This window comes from Myotis yumanensis, unplaced genomic scaffold, assembly GCF_028538775.1.
Source record: "Myotis yumanensis isolate MYYU_CA2020_CCGP unplaced genomic scaffold, mMyoYum1.0.hap1 SCAF_11, whole genome shotgun sequence".
NCBI lineage: Eukaryota > Metazoa > Chordata > Mammalia > Chiroptera > Vespertilionidae > Myotis > Myotis yumanensis.
Genome location: NW_027223762.1, coordinates 65,822,078 through 65,837,893, shown reverse-complemented (window position 1 = coordinate 65,837,893; position 15,816 = coordinate 65,822,078). Strand labels below are relative to the sequence as shown.

The window sequence follows — 15,816 nt, the reverse complement described above, 5'->3', positions numbered from 1 at the left end:
GACCTGCCTCCTTTTGGTTTAGGCGCTCATCTGAATACTAGGCAGCCTCCGGCCCTCACTTTCTCCTTCTCAGTCTGGTCTTCTTACACCTGAACTTGGGCTTCTCAGTTCTTCAACAACCATTTCAGTGCCCACGCTGTACTTCCAGCAACACCAGGGACAGGAACAAGTAAAACTCTGTGGTTCCTGCCCTGGTGGAGGTTCCCATGGTGACACCACCCATTTCTCAAAGGAAGTCTCAAAGACTTCCAGACCCCTGGCCCCTCGCCTGGCGTTCAGGGCCCTCTGAACTCACCTCCCAGGCTTAGCCTGTGCCGCAGCTCCCTCCACGCACTCCCACACAGCAGGACGCCGCTGCCTTCTCGGTCCCTCGTCCTGCCCACACTCCTCCCTAAGCGTGGACATCCTCTGCATCCCTGCCCTCTCCCCTCCACCCTCCCACCTGTCAACATTCTAAACTGCCCTTCACAGCTTAGCTCAAAGCATGACTCGCATAGGCCCTTCATGGCCCCTGCCCAGGACGCCTGCTCTGTGAGTTCTCAGGACCTTTTGTATACTCCTATACCCATCACATTGCACTTGGTATCAAGTTCAATTTGTGTCTGTCGCTGCTATTAAGCGACCAGAGAGAAGGGCCCATGTCTTATCTATGTTGGTGGCTCCACCTCAGCAGCTGCTCACACATAGGCACCTTCTACAAAAGGTGACCATGTCGTTTGTTATAATTTATTGTCCAAACTAGAACCCTTTTGAGAGTGAAGGTGGTGCCCCTAATTAATTGTGCTGGGCTGCAAGTAAAGCTAAACATGTCCCTGGCTGCTGGGTTACATGTGGTCTATTTATGCCAAATGAAGGTTCAGGGAATGGGTTTTGAATTACGTGGCCATGTTTACAGTGTAGTCAGCCAGTGGACAGCGTGAAAGGGTGAAGGGGGGTGCCTTTCCCAGAGCTGGTATTGCTGGGGTGGCTCACTGAGCAGGGGGCCCCTGAGGTATGTCTGGGGGGAAGGAACAGGATTCAGGAAGGTCCAGGGAAGAAGGAGTGACATCATGGAAGGATAAGATGATGGAAGCAAAGACAGCAACACATTTGATCTATCAGAGAAAGATTTTATGGCTGAAACTGATGGCTTCTATTGATAAGAAATAGGCAGCATGCTGGGGAGTGGAGTGGGAAGAAACAGAGCGCTAGCACCAGCTGTGTGTATAGAGGGGTGTGGTCTTTACAGCAGGAGGTCAGAGCGGCAAGTGCCTGTGCATTTCTGAGCAGAAAAAAGACAAAGAAAATGTAGCATTTTAGGGAGATTATTCTTATGGTTATGTGTAGAGAGAGGTGAGGCCGAGGAGAGGGAGGCTACATGGGATCCATGGAAATAACATCAATGTAAGATGACAGGAATTTAAAGGAAATGTCAGTGACCAAAATGAGTAAGTCAGAACTGAAAAGGTAGAATTGACAGCACTTTGTGACCCAAGGGAGCTGGCCTAGTTTGGGGTAACATTTGTACAATCTATCTGTTGATACCATAGACTGAGATGAGCAAGCAAGAGGCAGAGCTGATTGGGACGGAGATGGTAAATTTAGATTTTTACACACTAAGTACGAGGCACCGGTGTGCCATCTGAATGGAAGTGTCCAACGATAGCCAGAGAGGAATGCCCAGGGGGCGGGAGGGCGGGGCCAGGGAGAATCATTTAGAGGAGGAGCCATCCATGGGAGCGAGCAGTAGGTGAGCGATAACAAATGATGAGATGTCTTGTGGCCAATCAGGAGGAAAAGCCATTGATTATCAAGGGTTGGATCTGGGGGAAACACCTGCACTTAATGGGGAAGAGAGAGACAAGGAGACCTAGAAGAGAGGGACAAGAGACCAGGATTTGGTGATTGAAATAAGGATTAAGATGGAAAATATCTAAGGAAATGAATTTCTCTGGCACTGTCTATTACTAGACACTGAATTTCTGCCCATGTCTGCCCTGTTGATGTGATGCATGTCTTTCCATCCTGAAAGAGGATGAGTGGCAGAAAAGCCAAAAGCCAGTTAGATTCAACAACAATAGGAATGGTTCTAATATTAATAAGGCTGTGACTGATGAACAAAATACTTAAAGGATAGAAACTAACCTGTAATACCTTTTTTCATCCAGAAAGTAGCAATACTGGCCATAAAAGAAAGAACTTTTCTTGATACAGATTCCATCATAATTATACCGAAAAAATAAAGGTTGTCTTTAAAGATTATGTCAAACCACTGACATGCTTTATAGAACACACAAAACAGACTCGGGGCTCTTCCCCCGGCGTTGTCATTGACTCCGTCATTAGGGAAAGCTAATAGACACTCAGCCTGTCAACTCTGGTAGGCAGACAATTCCATACCATTTCAAACGCATCAGCTCTGACGCGGCTCGTGAACGTTCTGCTCTGCTGTTCCGACTTAGGGCCTCTGGTCTTAGGGATACAGCAGGGAAAGCCTCCTGCTGCTGCGGGCGCGTAACCCCTTTAAAGTGAAGTGGAGCCCACCAAGGCGCCCCTCTGGGGCTGGGCTGGGTTCTCAGCAAGCCCCGAGGACGCTGCCTCTCTCTGCAGCCCAGGCTGCTCCGCCGAGCTCCGAGCCTGCAGCCACGCGTCCAGGCTCACAGCGGCGGAACACAATTTTTCCAAATGAACTATTGCTCAGTGTTGTTTGGCAAACTCTTCCACCGTCTCCCACTCCTTCACAGCTGGCAGGCCCCTTTCCTAACTTGGCTTCCATTTCTTCCCACTGATTTCCTGATCTCTACTGATTTTTCTTAATTTAAAAAAACCTGTAAAATAATAATAATTGAGTGACAATTATAACAACATGTACCATATAACACTGTAATTTCTTGTGGTGTTAAAAATATAGCGTGGGTACCTAGTTTCCTAAATATAATTCAAATATGCTAATTAGATGAATACTTGGAAATTTAGTTCAAACAGTAATGAAAACAACTCTGTTATTCTATGTGTGTAATTATTTAAATATTTCAACATTGGACATTTTCATATCCAAACATTTAAGGTTTAAGACACAAAGATATATTGTGATTTCTGTGTCTGAACAAAATTCCTCAAAAATTGACATTGATATTTGGTTCTAGCATTACCTGTTATTTCAGGCACTAGGGTTTCCATCTGAATTATGGGAACTCTCTGATAAGAGTTGATATTTATAGTTTGTTTAGTTTTACACTATTTTGGTCACTTATTTTGTGATCCCGCCTCCCAAATGTTTGTTTTAAACATTTAAAATAAAACAAAATTGAATACCCTACCTGGCACTTCCTCTCGTGCCCAGCCTCTGGGGGCCAAGACCAGGAAAAACCACGCGCACGAGCTGAAAGAATGAGCCAGATTAAAGTCTTAATTCCAAAATTTGGAAATAAAACTTTCGATTTCTCCTCTCACACTGTTTGAATTATATTTCCTCTTTTCCAATGATAAAGAAAATATATGTAAATAAAATTTGAAAAAAGATGAGAAGTATAAAGAAGAAAGCACAACACTTAGAGAAAACCACCATTTAAACCTCGATGCAGTCCCTTCCAGTCTTTTATCAAAGTCTCCGTCCATGTACGTATTCTATGGGTGTAACATGAAGTCACTGACATCACACAATAGCACGTCTTCGGGCTTGCTGTCCACCGTCTTCCCTGCACGTTGAACCATAAACACTTCCCTTCATCATTACGATTTCTCTGAAGCAAGGAATTTTGACAGCTGCGTTCTAGTCCATCATGTGAGTGTCCCATCATTTTACTGTTTTCCTCTTTTTCCAATGTGGTCGTCATTTTCACATTTTATTATTCATTTGTTTATCTAATTTGCTCCTTGCACAGGTTTTGTTAGCAAAAGCTATTATAATGCTGAAAAGCATAGCTGCTTCTGAAAAGCATAGCTGCTTCTGACTCAACTTCTCATCTCCTGTTATCATTTTAATGCACATTGTTAAATAGTACTGATATTATGTGCAGGGTCAATAAACATTAAAAAAAATAGAAGTCTGTTCCATTTTCCTACTGATGAGAGGTCCACAGCACGCATGCTGTCCAAGTGCATGTCAGTTGAAAGGGAAAATCCTGGCGCGTGTGACTCTCCAAACATAGAGCTTAGAGGCACAGTGTCCCAACAGTCAAGTAATGATTTCTGCTATTTTCCCACAGTCCCCTCCACAATCACTCAGCCTCCACTTCCGCTTGGTTTCTGCTGCATCCCTCTTTCTGTTTTTCTTAGCTTCTGAGCAGCAGGATTTGACAGTGCCATGAAACACCCCTCCTGTCTGCTCCAGGTCCCACGGCTCCCACAGGGAGCCAGCCACACCTGGGGTGGGGCGGCAAATGCAGGAACAGTGAAGGCAAGTCTAGCACAATTAAACATCAAGGTCATGAGCCAAATTGACAGGTTCCTTCAGGGAAGGAGAACCAAAATGTACAGAAGAAAATAAATGATAAGAGAGAAAAGAAAAAGTCAGTGAAATCTAAATGCAGAATTAAAAGCCAGAAATTCTTCCTTTCAACAACAGATTCTGAAAATTTCATCTCCTCTTAAGAAAATCACTTAAAACCTTCCCTATATTCCTAGGTTTAAGTTAGTAGGTATCTAATGGAATTATTATAAAGTATGCAACAGGCTTAGATTCAAGGCCCGGGGAAGTAATCTGGTGTTTTTGGAGGGAGAAGCAGAAGTAAATTGTCTAGCTGTCTGGCAGTGTGATAATCTGCACAGTTTCTTTTATTGAGTAGCTAGAGGCCCAGTGCACAAAAATTTGTGCACTCGGTTGGGGGGGGGGGAGGGTCCCCTCAGCCCAGCCTGTGCCCATTCACAGTCCAGGACCCCTTGGGGGATGTCCACCTGTCGACTTAGGCCCACTCCCAGGAGGATCAGGCCTAAGCTTGCAGTCAGACATCCTTCTGGCAGTCAGGGAGCCCTTGGGGGATGTCCAACTAAAGGCTTAGACCCCCAAGGGATCAGGTCTAAACCATTAGTTGGACATTCTTAGTGCTGCCACAGAGGTGGGAGAGGCTCCTGCCACCACCTCTGCACTGGCCAGCCATGAGCCAGCTTCTGGCTGAGTGGCACTCCCCATATGGAAGTGCACTGACCACCAGGGGCAGCTCCTGCATTGAGCATCTGCCCCCTTGTGGCCAGTGCGCATCAGAGCAACCGGTCATTCTGCCGTTCAGTCAATGTGCATATTAGCCTTTTATTATTATTATATAGGATGTCCCTATTTTCCCCCCTTTTGCCCCCTATACCCAGCTCTTGCCCCCCACTTCTCTCTGGCCATCACCATACTGTTGTCTGTGTCCATGGGTTGTGCATATATTTTCTTTGGCTAATTCCTTCTTTAAATTCACTTCTTTAAATTTTTATTTTCAGATAAGTGCTTATAACTGCACTATTATATTTTTTCTATTATATCATTTAGAATTAAGATATTTTTTAATTGAACCCTTATAAATTTTAGCACAATTTAATAAATTATGCTAGAAGCAATTAGGAGATTTTTCATGTAATGCAGATACATTTCAATTAATATTTTATTAATTTTTAATTTTTTAATATTTTAATTTGAAATAATCTCATACATGTAAAAAAAAAAACTAGAAAATACTACAGCATATTATATAAATATAACACCCAATTTCTTAGGTGTTAATAATTTAAACATAACCATTATACAACTAACAAAATTTGGAATATACTTTTTTTTAATCTCTTTAATGTTACTTGATCCATTTACTCTGTTTTTGTTAATCTTCACCCAAGGATATTTTTCCATTGAATTTTAGAGAGAGTGAAGGGAAAGGGAGAGACACATTGATTGGTTGCCTCCTGCACATGCTCTGATAGGGACTGGGGATCAACTGAGGTACATGCCCTTGACTGGAAGTGAACCTGGGACCCTTCAGTCCATGGGCTAATGCTCTATCCACTGAGCAAAACAGGCTGCAACTTAATTCATTTACTTTTAATCTATATGTGTCTTTATATTTAAAGTGGGTTTTGTTTTTGATTCACCCTCATAATCTGTCTTTTAATTGGTGCATTTATGCCACTGACTTTCAGAGTGCTTACTGATAGAGTTACTACCATATCAGGTGGCTGCTGGGGCTTCTGGGGCAGGCTTGCCTTGCCGCCCTAGGACCCGCCAATGGGGTCCCATAGCGGCCGGCCTGCCTTGGATGGCGGTGCGCTGGTGGTTCACGCTGTCCCACCCTGCCTGCAGTATGCAAATTAGCCGCCATTTTGTTGGTGGTTAATTTGCATATTGCACTGATTAGCCAATGGGAGGCATAGTGAAGGTATGGTCAATTACCATGTTTGTCTATTATTAGATAGGATTCCAACCCCAGGGTACCCTATGATTTCATTTTATGATCAGGTACATCACAGTTAAAAATTTAAAACCAACTGAGACAATTATTTTCCAAAAATGTAATAAGTAAAAAATATATATATCTAGAGAGAGAGAACTCACATAAATCGATAGGAAAACCACCAATAGAAAGTGGTCTGGTGATATTTTGTATACACACAATACACATGTGACCAAAACACACTTGAAAGTGCTTACCTTCCCTAATCACCCAGTAAATGCAAGTTGAGACAGCTAAATGCAGTTCCTATCCAACAAATGTTCTAGGTTAATAATATTATGGATTTGGGTAAGACTATCAAGAACTATCATGAGGGGTGTGAATTGGTTTCAATTGTCTAGAGTCTCACCTAGGGCAATGACCAGATGCAGATGAAATTAATCTACACTAATAAAAGAGAAACATGGTAATTAGCCATACGACCGCTACCCTTCCCATTGGCTAATCAGCATATCCTTATGCAAATTAACTGTCAGCCAAGATGGCGGCCGGCAGCCATGCACTGAAGCGAGCAGGGAGGCTTGCTTGCTCCAGTGACTGCGGACTCCAACGTTCCCCGCCTGACTTGCCGGCCTCTCAGCTGCAACTCTAAGAAACATGGTAACAAATATAGAAGCTAAACAAAACCATAGAAACCGGCTTTCAGTTAGCCGGGCTTCAGCCAGCCGGACCAAAACATTGTATCAAATACAGAAGGTAAAGGCCAGAAACCTGCTTTCAGCAGCGAGGCCTCAGAGCTAAAGCTGGCCCAGAATAGAAAAAAAAAGAAAGAAAAAAAGGAGCAGTTGGGAGCTTCAGTCACCCGCCAGCCTGAAAACGGCCCTCAGCCCCTCACCCAGACTGGCCAGGCACCCCAATGGGGACCCCCACCCTGATCCAAGACACCCTTCAGGCAAACCAGCAGGCCCCCACCCATGCCACCAGGCCTCTATTCTATATAGTAAAAGGGTAATATGCCTCCCGGCACCAGGATCAGCGTGACAGGGGGCAGTGACCAAACCCCCTGATCGCCCTGCGGCTCTGTGTGTGACAGGGGGCGGGGCCACAACCCCCGCCCCCCCACGGGCCCTGCTCTGTGTGTGACAGGGTAGAGCCATAACCTCTCCATCGGCCCTGCCCTGAGTGTGACAGTGGTGGCGCCCCAACCCCCTGATCGGCCCTGCTCTGTGGGTGATAGAGGGTGGCGCCCCAATCCCCCTCCACGGGCCTTGCTCTGTGTGTGACAGGGTACAGCCATAACCTCCCCATTGGCCCTGCCCTGAGTGTGACAGGGTGCAGCGCCCCAACCCCCTGATCCTCCCTGCTCTGTGTGTGACAGGGTGCAGTGCCCCAACTCCCCTATCGGTCCTACTCTGTGAGTGACAGGGGGGAGCTCCTCAACCCCCTGATCAGCCCTGCTCTGTGCATGATAGGGGGCAGCTCCCCAACACCCTGATCGACCCTGCTCTGTGAGTGACAGGGGCCAGTGCCCCAACTCCCTGATTGGCACTGCTCTGTGAGTGACAGGGGGCAGCGCCCCAACCCCCTGATCGGCCCTGCCCTGTGCGTGACAGGGGGTGGCACCGCAACCTCCCCATTGACCCTGCCTTGAGTGTGACAGGGGGCAGTGCTCCAACCCCCCAATCAGCCCTACCCTGAGCATGACTGAGGGTGGCATCGCAACCTCCCAATCCGCCCTGCTCTGTGCATGACGGGGCGGTGCCGCAACTCCCCAATCGGCCCTGCTCTGAGCCTGACCAGGGGCTGCACCTAGGGATTGGGCGTGCCCTCTGCCACCCGGGAGCATGCCTAAGCCAGCAGGTCGTTATCTCCCAAGGGGTCCCAGACTGCGAGAGGGCACAGGCCGGGCTGGGGGACCCTCCTCCCCCTTCGAGTGCACAAATTTTTGTGCACCAGGCCTCTAGTGTTACTTATAATAGAGAAAAATTATAAACAACCTAAATTTCCAATAAAGGCAATGGCTAGATGAATATCCAAATAATATTTTTAGCCATTATACAATGTGCATTGAAAAGTATTTTAATGTGAAAGTGTTTATGATATTCTAGGTATAAATGGGCATAATAATAAATGTGTAATATGCTAATTAGACTAGCCGACCTCTGAATGAAGCCTTGGTGGCAGGGGCTGAGGCAGAGGCAGCCACCATGGCTGCGGGGGCCGAGCCCCTTGCATGAATTTCGTGAATCAGGCCTCTAGTATAACTATAAGAGTTAACATTTCTTGGATGCTTTCTTTGCACCAAGATTATTCAATTCTTTTTATATATGCTTTCTTATTAATTTCTTAAAAGCATCTCATGATGTAGGTACTGTTAACATTATGAATATTCTCATTATACAGATGACAAAGTTGAGGCACAAAAAGGTTAAATAACTTGCCCAGGATTAGTCTGATTCTAGGCTTAGTGGTGTCAAAAAGTGTGCCATATTGCACTCTGTCTGTCTATCTGTCAACCCACCTGTCTCTGAACACCCATTTGTCTGTACATCCATCCATATATCAATCTTTCAATCCACCCATCTACATAGTATCTCTACAACAGGATGAGGCAAGAAGACAACAGACAGCAAAGTCAACTGAGACACACATGGTGGTGGGGGAGGGGCTCCCACCCACAAGCATTTAGCTAAAATATTTGGTTTTAAAACTCTGAAAAGGCCTCAACTCAAATCATCCACAAGTAGGAAGAGAGAAGAGGAAGTGTGAGGGTTTTCTAATGGCAAGACCAACCTCTTTCCTTCGAAGAGGGTGTGGGCTGGCCTAGAGCAGGGGATGCACAGATCCACTAGAGGCCTGTTGTGAGGCCTTACAATTGGTGTCTGACTGTGGCACAGGAGCCCACGTGGATGAGAGACGGGCTGGCTGGTGGCCTTGGTGGACAAGCAGAGGAGAGTGGCTACTGCCCTGGTTTCAGCCGCACAGCCATAGTCTGCTAAAGTTAAGAATGGCTGAGGAGTTGCCCTGACCGGAAGTTGGCCACGAAAGAGAAAGAGCTGACGTGTGGGAGAGCCCAGACTCTGCCTAACCAGGGCCCCAGGATGGGCAGTTGGGCTGCAGGAAGAGTCAGTCACCGAGGCAAGGGACGCATAGGAGAACATTACCACGGGCTACTCGGAAGAAGCCGCCAAAGGAACGGGGGACAAGAGTCTGCCTGGCACCCAGAGCAGAAAGCTGTGCAGGAGGAACTTTACAACCACTTTTACCTCCCCCTCCTGGATCTAACCAACCCCCAGTGAGGTGGGGGGAGCAGGGTGAGGGAGGGAAAAAGAAGCTCACAATTTGTTCTCTGCTGGCAAGAAACCATACCGGAGGAGACGGGAAAAGATTCCACCTTAAACCCAGTTCAGAATGTGAAACGACATTCTAAGCATCAGACTGACACTGGTAAATTAGTGACAACAGGCCTTCGTGTCACCAAGGATTTCTGGAGAGGTCATGCTGCTTGCTCAGATGCTATTCAGGGCAAAGGAAGGACCACTCCATGAGCAGGTCCAAAGGGACACGGAAGCAAAGTCACTGTGATTTCTCCCTGGCTCCTGCTGGTCATGTGTGAGCATATGCGCATGTGTGCATGAGCATGCACATGAACCACACACAGGGCTGTATCTCTGGATGTGAGGCCATAGTCGGTATTTATTTTCTTCTTTTTACACACTTTTCTCTAATTCTCACATTTTCTCTAAGGGGAATATATTACTCTTATAATCAGAAAAGCATGAGTAAATGTTATTTTTAAAAAGGAAGTCAGTGTTATGGAAATCCCCTCATCCATGTAAGATTATCACTTGGACCAGGAATGAGGATCCCCTTCATATGCCCAGGACAGCCAAAGGGAGAAGCAGCATTTCAACATCTGCACAGGAACTGCTCTGGCATCTGGAATTGACCCCATTCCCAGGGGACGGGAAGGAAGTGAGAATTGGGTATTTTGTTGTTTCTTTTGTAAACATGCTTTGGGACCATATCCTTTCCCCTTCTTTTCCCTTCTCTGTTTAGTCACAGATTAGGCAGCACAGGGCCCCTTCTCAATCCAGCTCCGCTGGCCTGGCCCATTCTTCAGGCAAATTCCCAATGAGAGCTGCAAGTTGGTGACTTGGGAATGGACTCTAAGGGAGTATTAAGATGAAAATGCTAATGAAGTGCCCATTGTCATACACTAGAGCAGTGGTCGGCAAACTCATTAGTCAACAGAGCCAAATATCAACAGTACAACGATTGAAATTTCTTTTGAGAGCCAAATTTTTAAAACTTAAACTATAGCCCTAACCGGTTTGGCTCAGTGGGTAGAGCGTCGGCCTGCGGACTGAAAGGTCCCAGGTTCGATTCCGGTCAAGGGCATGTACTTCGGTTGCGGGCACATCCCCAGTAGGAGATGTGCAGGAGGCAGTTAATCAATGTTTCTCTCTCATCAATGGATCTAACTCTCTATCCCTCTCCCTTCCTCTCTGTAAAAAAAATCAATAAAATATATATTTAAAAAAACCAAAAAACAAAAAACTTAAACTATATAGGTAGGTACATTGTTATTAACTTAATTAGGGTACTCCCAAGGCTTAGGAAGAGCCACACTCAAGGGGCCAAAGAGCCGCATGTGGCTCTCGAGCCACAGTTTGCCAACCACAGCTAGAGTCTCTTTTTAACTATTTGGAATACTCTGCAGTGGGACTGAGACAATGTCTAAGAAAATCTAAAACAGGTTTTGAAAAACAGTCTTCAGTTTCTTAGAAAAGATCTTACAGAGCTAAAACATGCCAAGCTAGAGTCACCCCACTTCCATGTGACAAGACTGCCAGGCAGGTAGATGAGGAGAAGGCTGTAGGGCATGGAGCAGGCCAGTGGAGAGAAGCAGAGTCCCAGTGGCTGAAAGATACTCTGGAGGGAGAGGGAGGAGGTGACTCATCTAGTCACCCACTGACCTAGCTGGGAACCACCAGCCACACGTGGCTAATGAGCACTTAACATGTGGCTAGGTCAGACTGAAAGGGGCTTACGTGTAAAACACATTGGATTTAGGGCAAGCATGTCAAATAGGCATACGGCCCACCAGCCACGAGTTTGACATGCTGATTTAGGGGCTTTTGCTGGTGAAAAGAATGAAATATCAATTTCATGATGATAAAGGTAATATTATGGATTAAATTTAATAATTATAAAACATTATTTTCACCTCTAAAATAACTTTAAAAATGCGGATACGCCCATGCAGTTGGCTTTCTTGTTGTTTTGTTGATGGTTTCTTTTGATGTGCAGAAGCTCTTTATTTTGATGTAGTCCCATTTGTTTATTTTCTCCTTAGTCTCTCTTGCCCTGAGAGCTGTATCTGTAAAGATATTGCTAGGACATATGTCTGATATTTTGCTGCCTATGGAGTCTTGTAGGATTTTTATGGTTCCCATCTTACATTCAAGTCCTTTAGCCATTTTTTTTAATATATTTTATTGATTTTTTACAGAGAGGAAGGGAGAGAGAGAGAGAGTTAGAAACATCAATGAGAGAGAAACATCGATCAGCTGCCTCCTGCACATCTCCCACTGGGGATGTGCCCGCAACCCAGGTACATGCCCTTGACCGGAATCAAACCCGGGACCCTTGAGTCCGCAGGCCGACGCTCTATCCACTGAGCCAAACTGGTTTCGGCCCTTTAGCCATTTTGAGTTTGTTTTTGTGTATGGTGTAAGTTGGCGGTGTAGTTTCATTTTTTTTGCATGTATCTGACCAAATTTCCCAGCACCATTTATTAAAGAGGCTGTTTTGACTCCATTGTATGCTCTTGCCTCCTTTGTCAAATATTAATTGAGTATAACGGGTTGGGTCAATTTCTGGGTCCTCTATTCTGTTGCATTGGTCTATATGTCTGTTCTTGTGCCAGTACCAGGCAGTTTTGAGAACCGTGGCTTGGCAATATAGTTTTTGTCTGGTATTGTGATCCCTCCAACTTTGTTCTTCTTTCTCAGGACAGCTGTGGCTATTCGGGGTCTTTTTTTATTCCAGATAAATTTTTGGAGAGTTTTTTCTAGATCTTTGAAATATGCCATTGGTATTTTAATAGGTATTGCATTGAATCTATAGATTGCTTTAGGTAGTATGGACATTTTAATGATGTTGATTCTACCAATCCATGAACATCGTATGTTCTTCCATTTGTTTATGTCTTCCTTTATCTCTTTTTTCAATGTCCTGTAGTTTTCCAAGTACAGGTCTTTTATGACCTTGGTTAAGTTTATTCCTAGGTATCTTAATTTTTTTGGTGCAATGGTAAATGGGATTGTTTTTTTCATTTCTCTTTCTGTGAGTTCATTACTGGAGTATAAAAAGGCCATAGATTTCTGGGTGTTAATTTTGTATCCAGCTACATTGCCAAATTCATTTATTAGGTCTAGTAGTGTTTTTTTGTTCTGTTTTTAATTTTGTTTTATTGCTTAAAGTATTACAAAGAGTATTACATGTCTCCTTTTTTCCCCCCTTGACCTTCCCCTGGCCTCCCTTACTCTCTCCCCCCCCCCCCCGCCCCCCCAGTGCCTTGTGTCTATTGGTTATGCTTATATGCATGCATACAAGTCCTTCGGTTGATCTCTTATCTCCACCCCCCAACCCTCCCTGGTTTTCCTGCTGTAGTTTGACAGTCTGTTCAATGCTGCTCTGCCTCTGTATCTATTTTTGTTCATCAGTTTATAATGGTCTCTATTATCCATAAATGAGTGAGATCATGTGGTATTTTTCTTTCATTGACTGGCTTATTTCACTTCGCATAATGCTCTCCAGTTCAATCCATGCTGTTGCAAATGGTAAGAATTCCTTCTTTTTTACAGCAGCATTGTATTCCATTGTGTAGATGTACCACAGTTTTCTAATCCATTCATCTGCTGATGGGCACTTAGGCTGTTTCCAAATCTTAGCTATTGTAAATTGTGCTGCTATGAACATAGGGGTGCATATATCCTTTCTGATTGGTGTTTCTGGTTTCTTGGGATATATTCCTAGAAGTGGGATCACTGGGTCAAATGGGAGTTTCATTTTTAACTTTTTGAGGAAACTCCATAATGTGGCTGCACCAGTCTGCATTCCCACCAGCAGTGCACGAGTGTTCCTTTTTGCCCGCATCCTCTCCAGCACTTGTCGTTTGTTGATTTGTTGAAGATAGCCATTCTGACAGGTGGTCTAGTAGTTTTTGGATGGAGTAACATATTTGCCAATGTTATCTCTGATAAGGGTTTAATCTCCAACATTTACAGGAAACTCATACAAAAGAAAATGAACAATCCAATCAAAAAATGGGCAAAGGACCTAAATAGACACTTTTCGAAAGAGGACATTCAGAAAGCCAAGAGACACATGAAAACATGCTCAAAGTCACTAATCATCTGAGAGATGTAAATCAAAACAACAATGAGGTACCACCTCACACTTGTCAGAATGGCTATCATCAACAAATCAACAAAGGACAAGTGCTGGAGAGGATGCGGAGAAAAGGAACCCTCCTTCACTGCTGGTGGGAATACAGACTGGCGCAGCCACTGTGGAAAACAGTATGGCATTTCCTCAAAAATTTAAAAATGGAACTGCCATTTCACCCAGTAATACCACTTCTAGGAATATATCCCAAGAAACCAGAAACACCAATCAGAAAGGATATATGCACCCCCTATGTTCATAGCAGCACAATTTACAATAGCTAAGATTTGGAAACAGCCTAAGTACCCATCAGCAGATGAGTGGATTAGAAAACTATGGTACATCTACACAATGGAATACTACGCTTCTATAAAAAAGAATGAATTCTTACTATTTGCAGCAGCATGGATGGAACTGGAGAGCATTATGCTAAGTGAAATAAGCCAGGAAGTGAAAGAAAAACACCATATGATCTCACTCATTTATGGATAATAAAGAACATTATAACCTGATAAACAAAAAGATAGATACAAAGGCAGAGAAGCATCGAACAGACTGTCAAATTACAGCAGGAAGGCTGGGGAGTGTTGGCGGGGGGGCGGGGGCGGGGGGGCGCGTAAGAGATCAACCGAAGGACTTGTATGCATGCATATAAGCATAACCAATGGACACAAAACACTGCGGGGGTGGGGGGTGGGGGTGAGGGCATGTGCCAGGGGGGTAAGGGAGGCCAGGCGAAGGTCAATGGGGGAAAAAATGGGACATATGTACTACTATTTGTAATACTTTAAACAATAAAAATTTTTTAAAATGAGGATACTAAAATATTTAAAATTTGACTCCCAGTGAATTTATGTTGGCCAGCACTGGGCCCGATTCAATGAGGCCCGGTCAAACTTGCCATTGGATTGGATGAGATACCCCTTTCCCTTAGGTCCTAGCTCCTTCTGCTCTATACTGTGCCTCAGTATTTGTCCCATCTAATATACTCTATATTTCATCTTCTTACCTGTCTCCCCCGACTACAATACATCTTCTCATTGTCATATCTAAGACAGTGCCTGGCACATAGAGGATGCACAATAAATATTTATTAAACGTGGAGGGTCTCAGAAGACTATCTGTGTTAACATTTGCAGTATAGATTCCCGACAGAGATCTTAACTTCCAGAGGAAAGCTTTAAGAGCCAATGAGTTCTCTAAGTACAACCGAATTGTGGGAAACATCAGTTGTCTGAAACCACAAAGTGGCTCCTGGAACGTGTGTAGGGCTGAGGTTGGGCATTTCTATGCAGGAAATAATGGTCCGGCAAACCTGGCTGAGTATTTGGAGCTGCCACGGTTGCACTCTCTGAGGTGTCACCCCATTCCTTACCTTTCCTGGGCCCTAACTATGAAGTTCGGACAAAAAAGGATGGCTCTTCCATGGAGATAAAGTAGTATGTCGGCCATCTGGTTGGCTTCCCCAAGCAAAGCCAAATTATACCCACTGAGAACCCATTAGATACAAACAAATTCTACCATTGCCTCGACAGTTCACGCAGTACCTTTTTAACTCAGTGAATACTGTACTTTATCTTCACAACTTACCTTCCCAAATGTGGCTGGGTTGACTTGGTTCTGGGCATTTTGCCCACAGGTCTCCCTGTAAATCTCATACATGAGGCAGTGAGGCACACTGCACCCTTCGCAGATACAGAAATTGTCTGCCAACCTGGGGGAGAGAAGTCAAGGAAGAAGAAATTGGCATCCATTTTGCTAGAACAGGACATTTTTTTAAAAAAATATATTTTATTGATTTTTTTACAGAGAGGAAGGGAGAGAGATAGAGCGTTAGAAACATCAATGAGAGAGAAACATCGATCAGCTGCCTCCTGCACACCCCCCACTGGGGATGTGCCTGCAACCCAGGTACATGCCCTTGACCGGAATCGAACCTGGGACCTTTCAGTCCACAGGCTGACGCTCTATCCACTGAGCCAAACCGGTTTTGGCTAGAACAGGACATTTTGATAAG

The 15,816-nt window shown here is 44.7% G+C and overlaps 1 protein-coding gene across 1 annotated transcript in view; it reads right to left on the bottom strand.

The window, feature by feature from the left end:
* Positions 1-15,461, bottom strand: part of RFX8 (regulatory factor X8) — a 65,649-nt gene extending 50,188 nt beyond the window's left edge. Inside the window, exon 1 of the mRNA XM_070428538.1 lies at positions 15,390-15,461. Coding sequence (XP_070284639.1) covers positions 15,390-15,461 — 72 coding nt within the window. The remainder of the gene's footprint in view (positions 1-15,389) is intronic.
* Between the last annotated feature and the right edge of the window lie 355 nt (positions 15,462-15,816).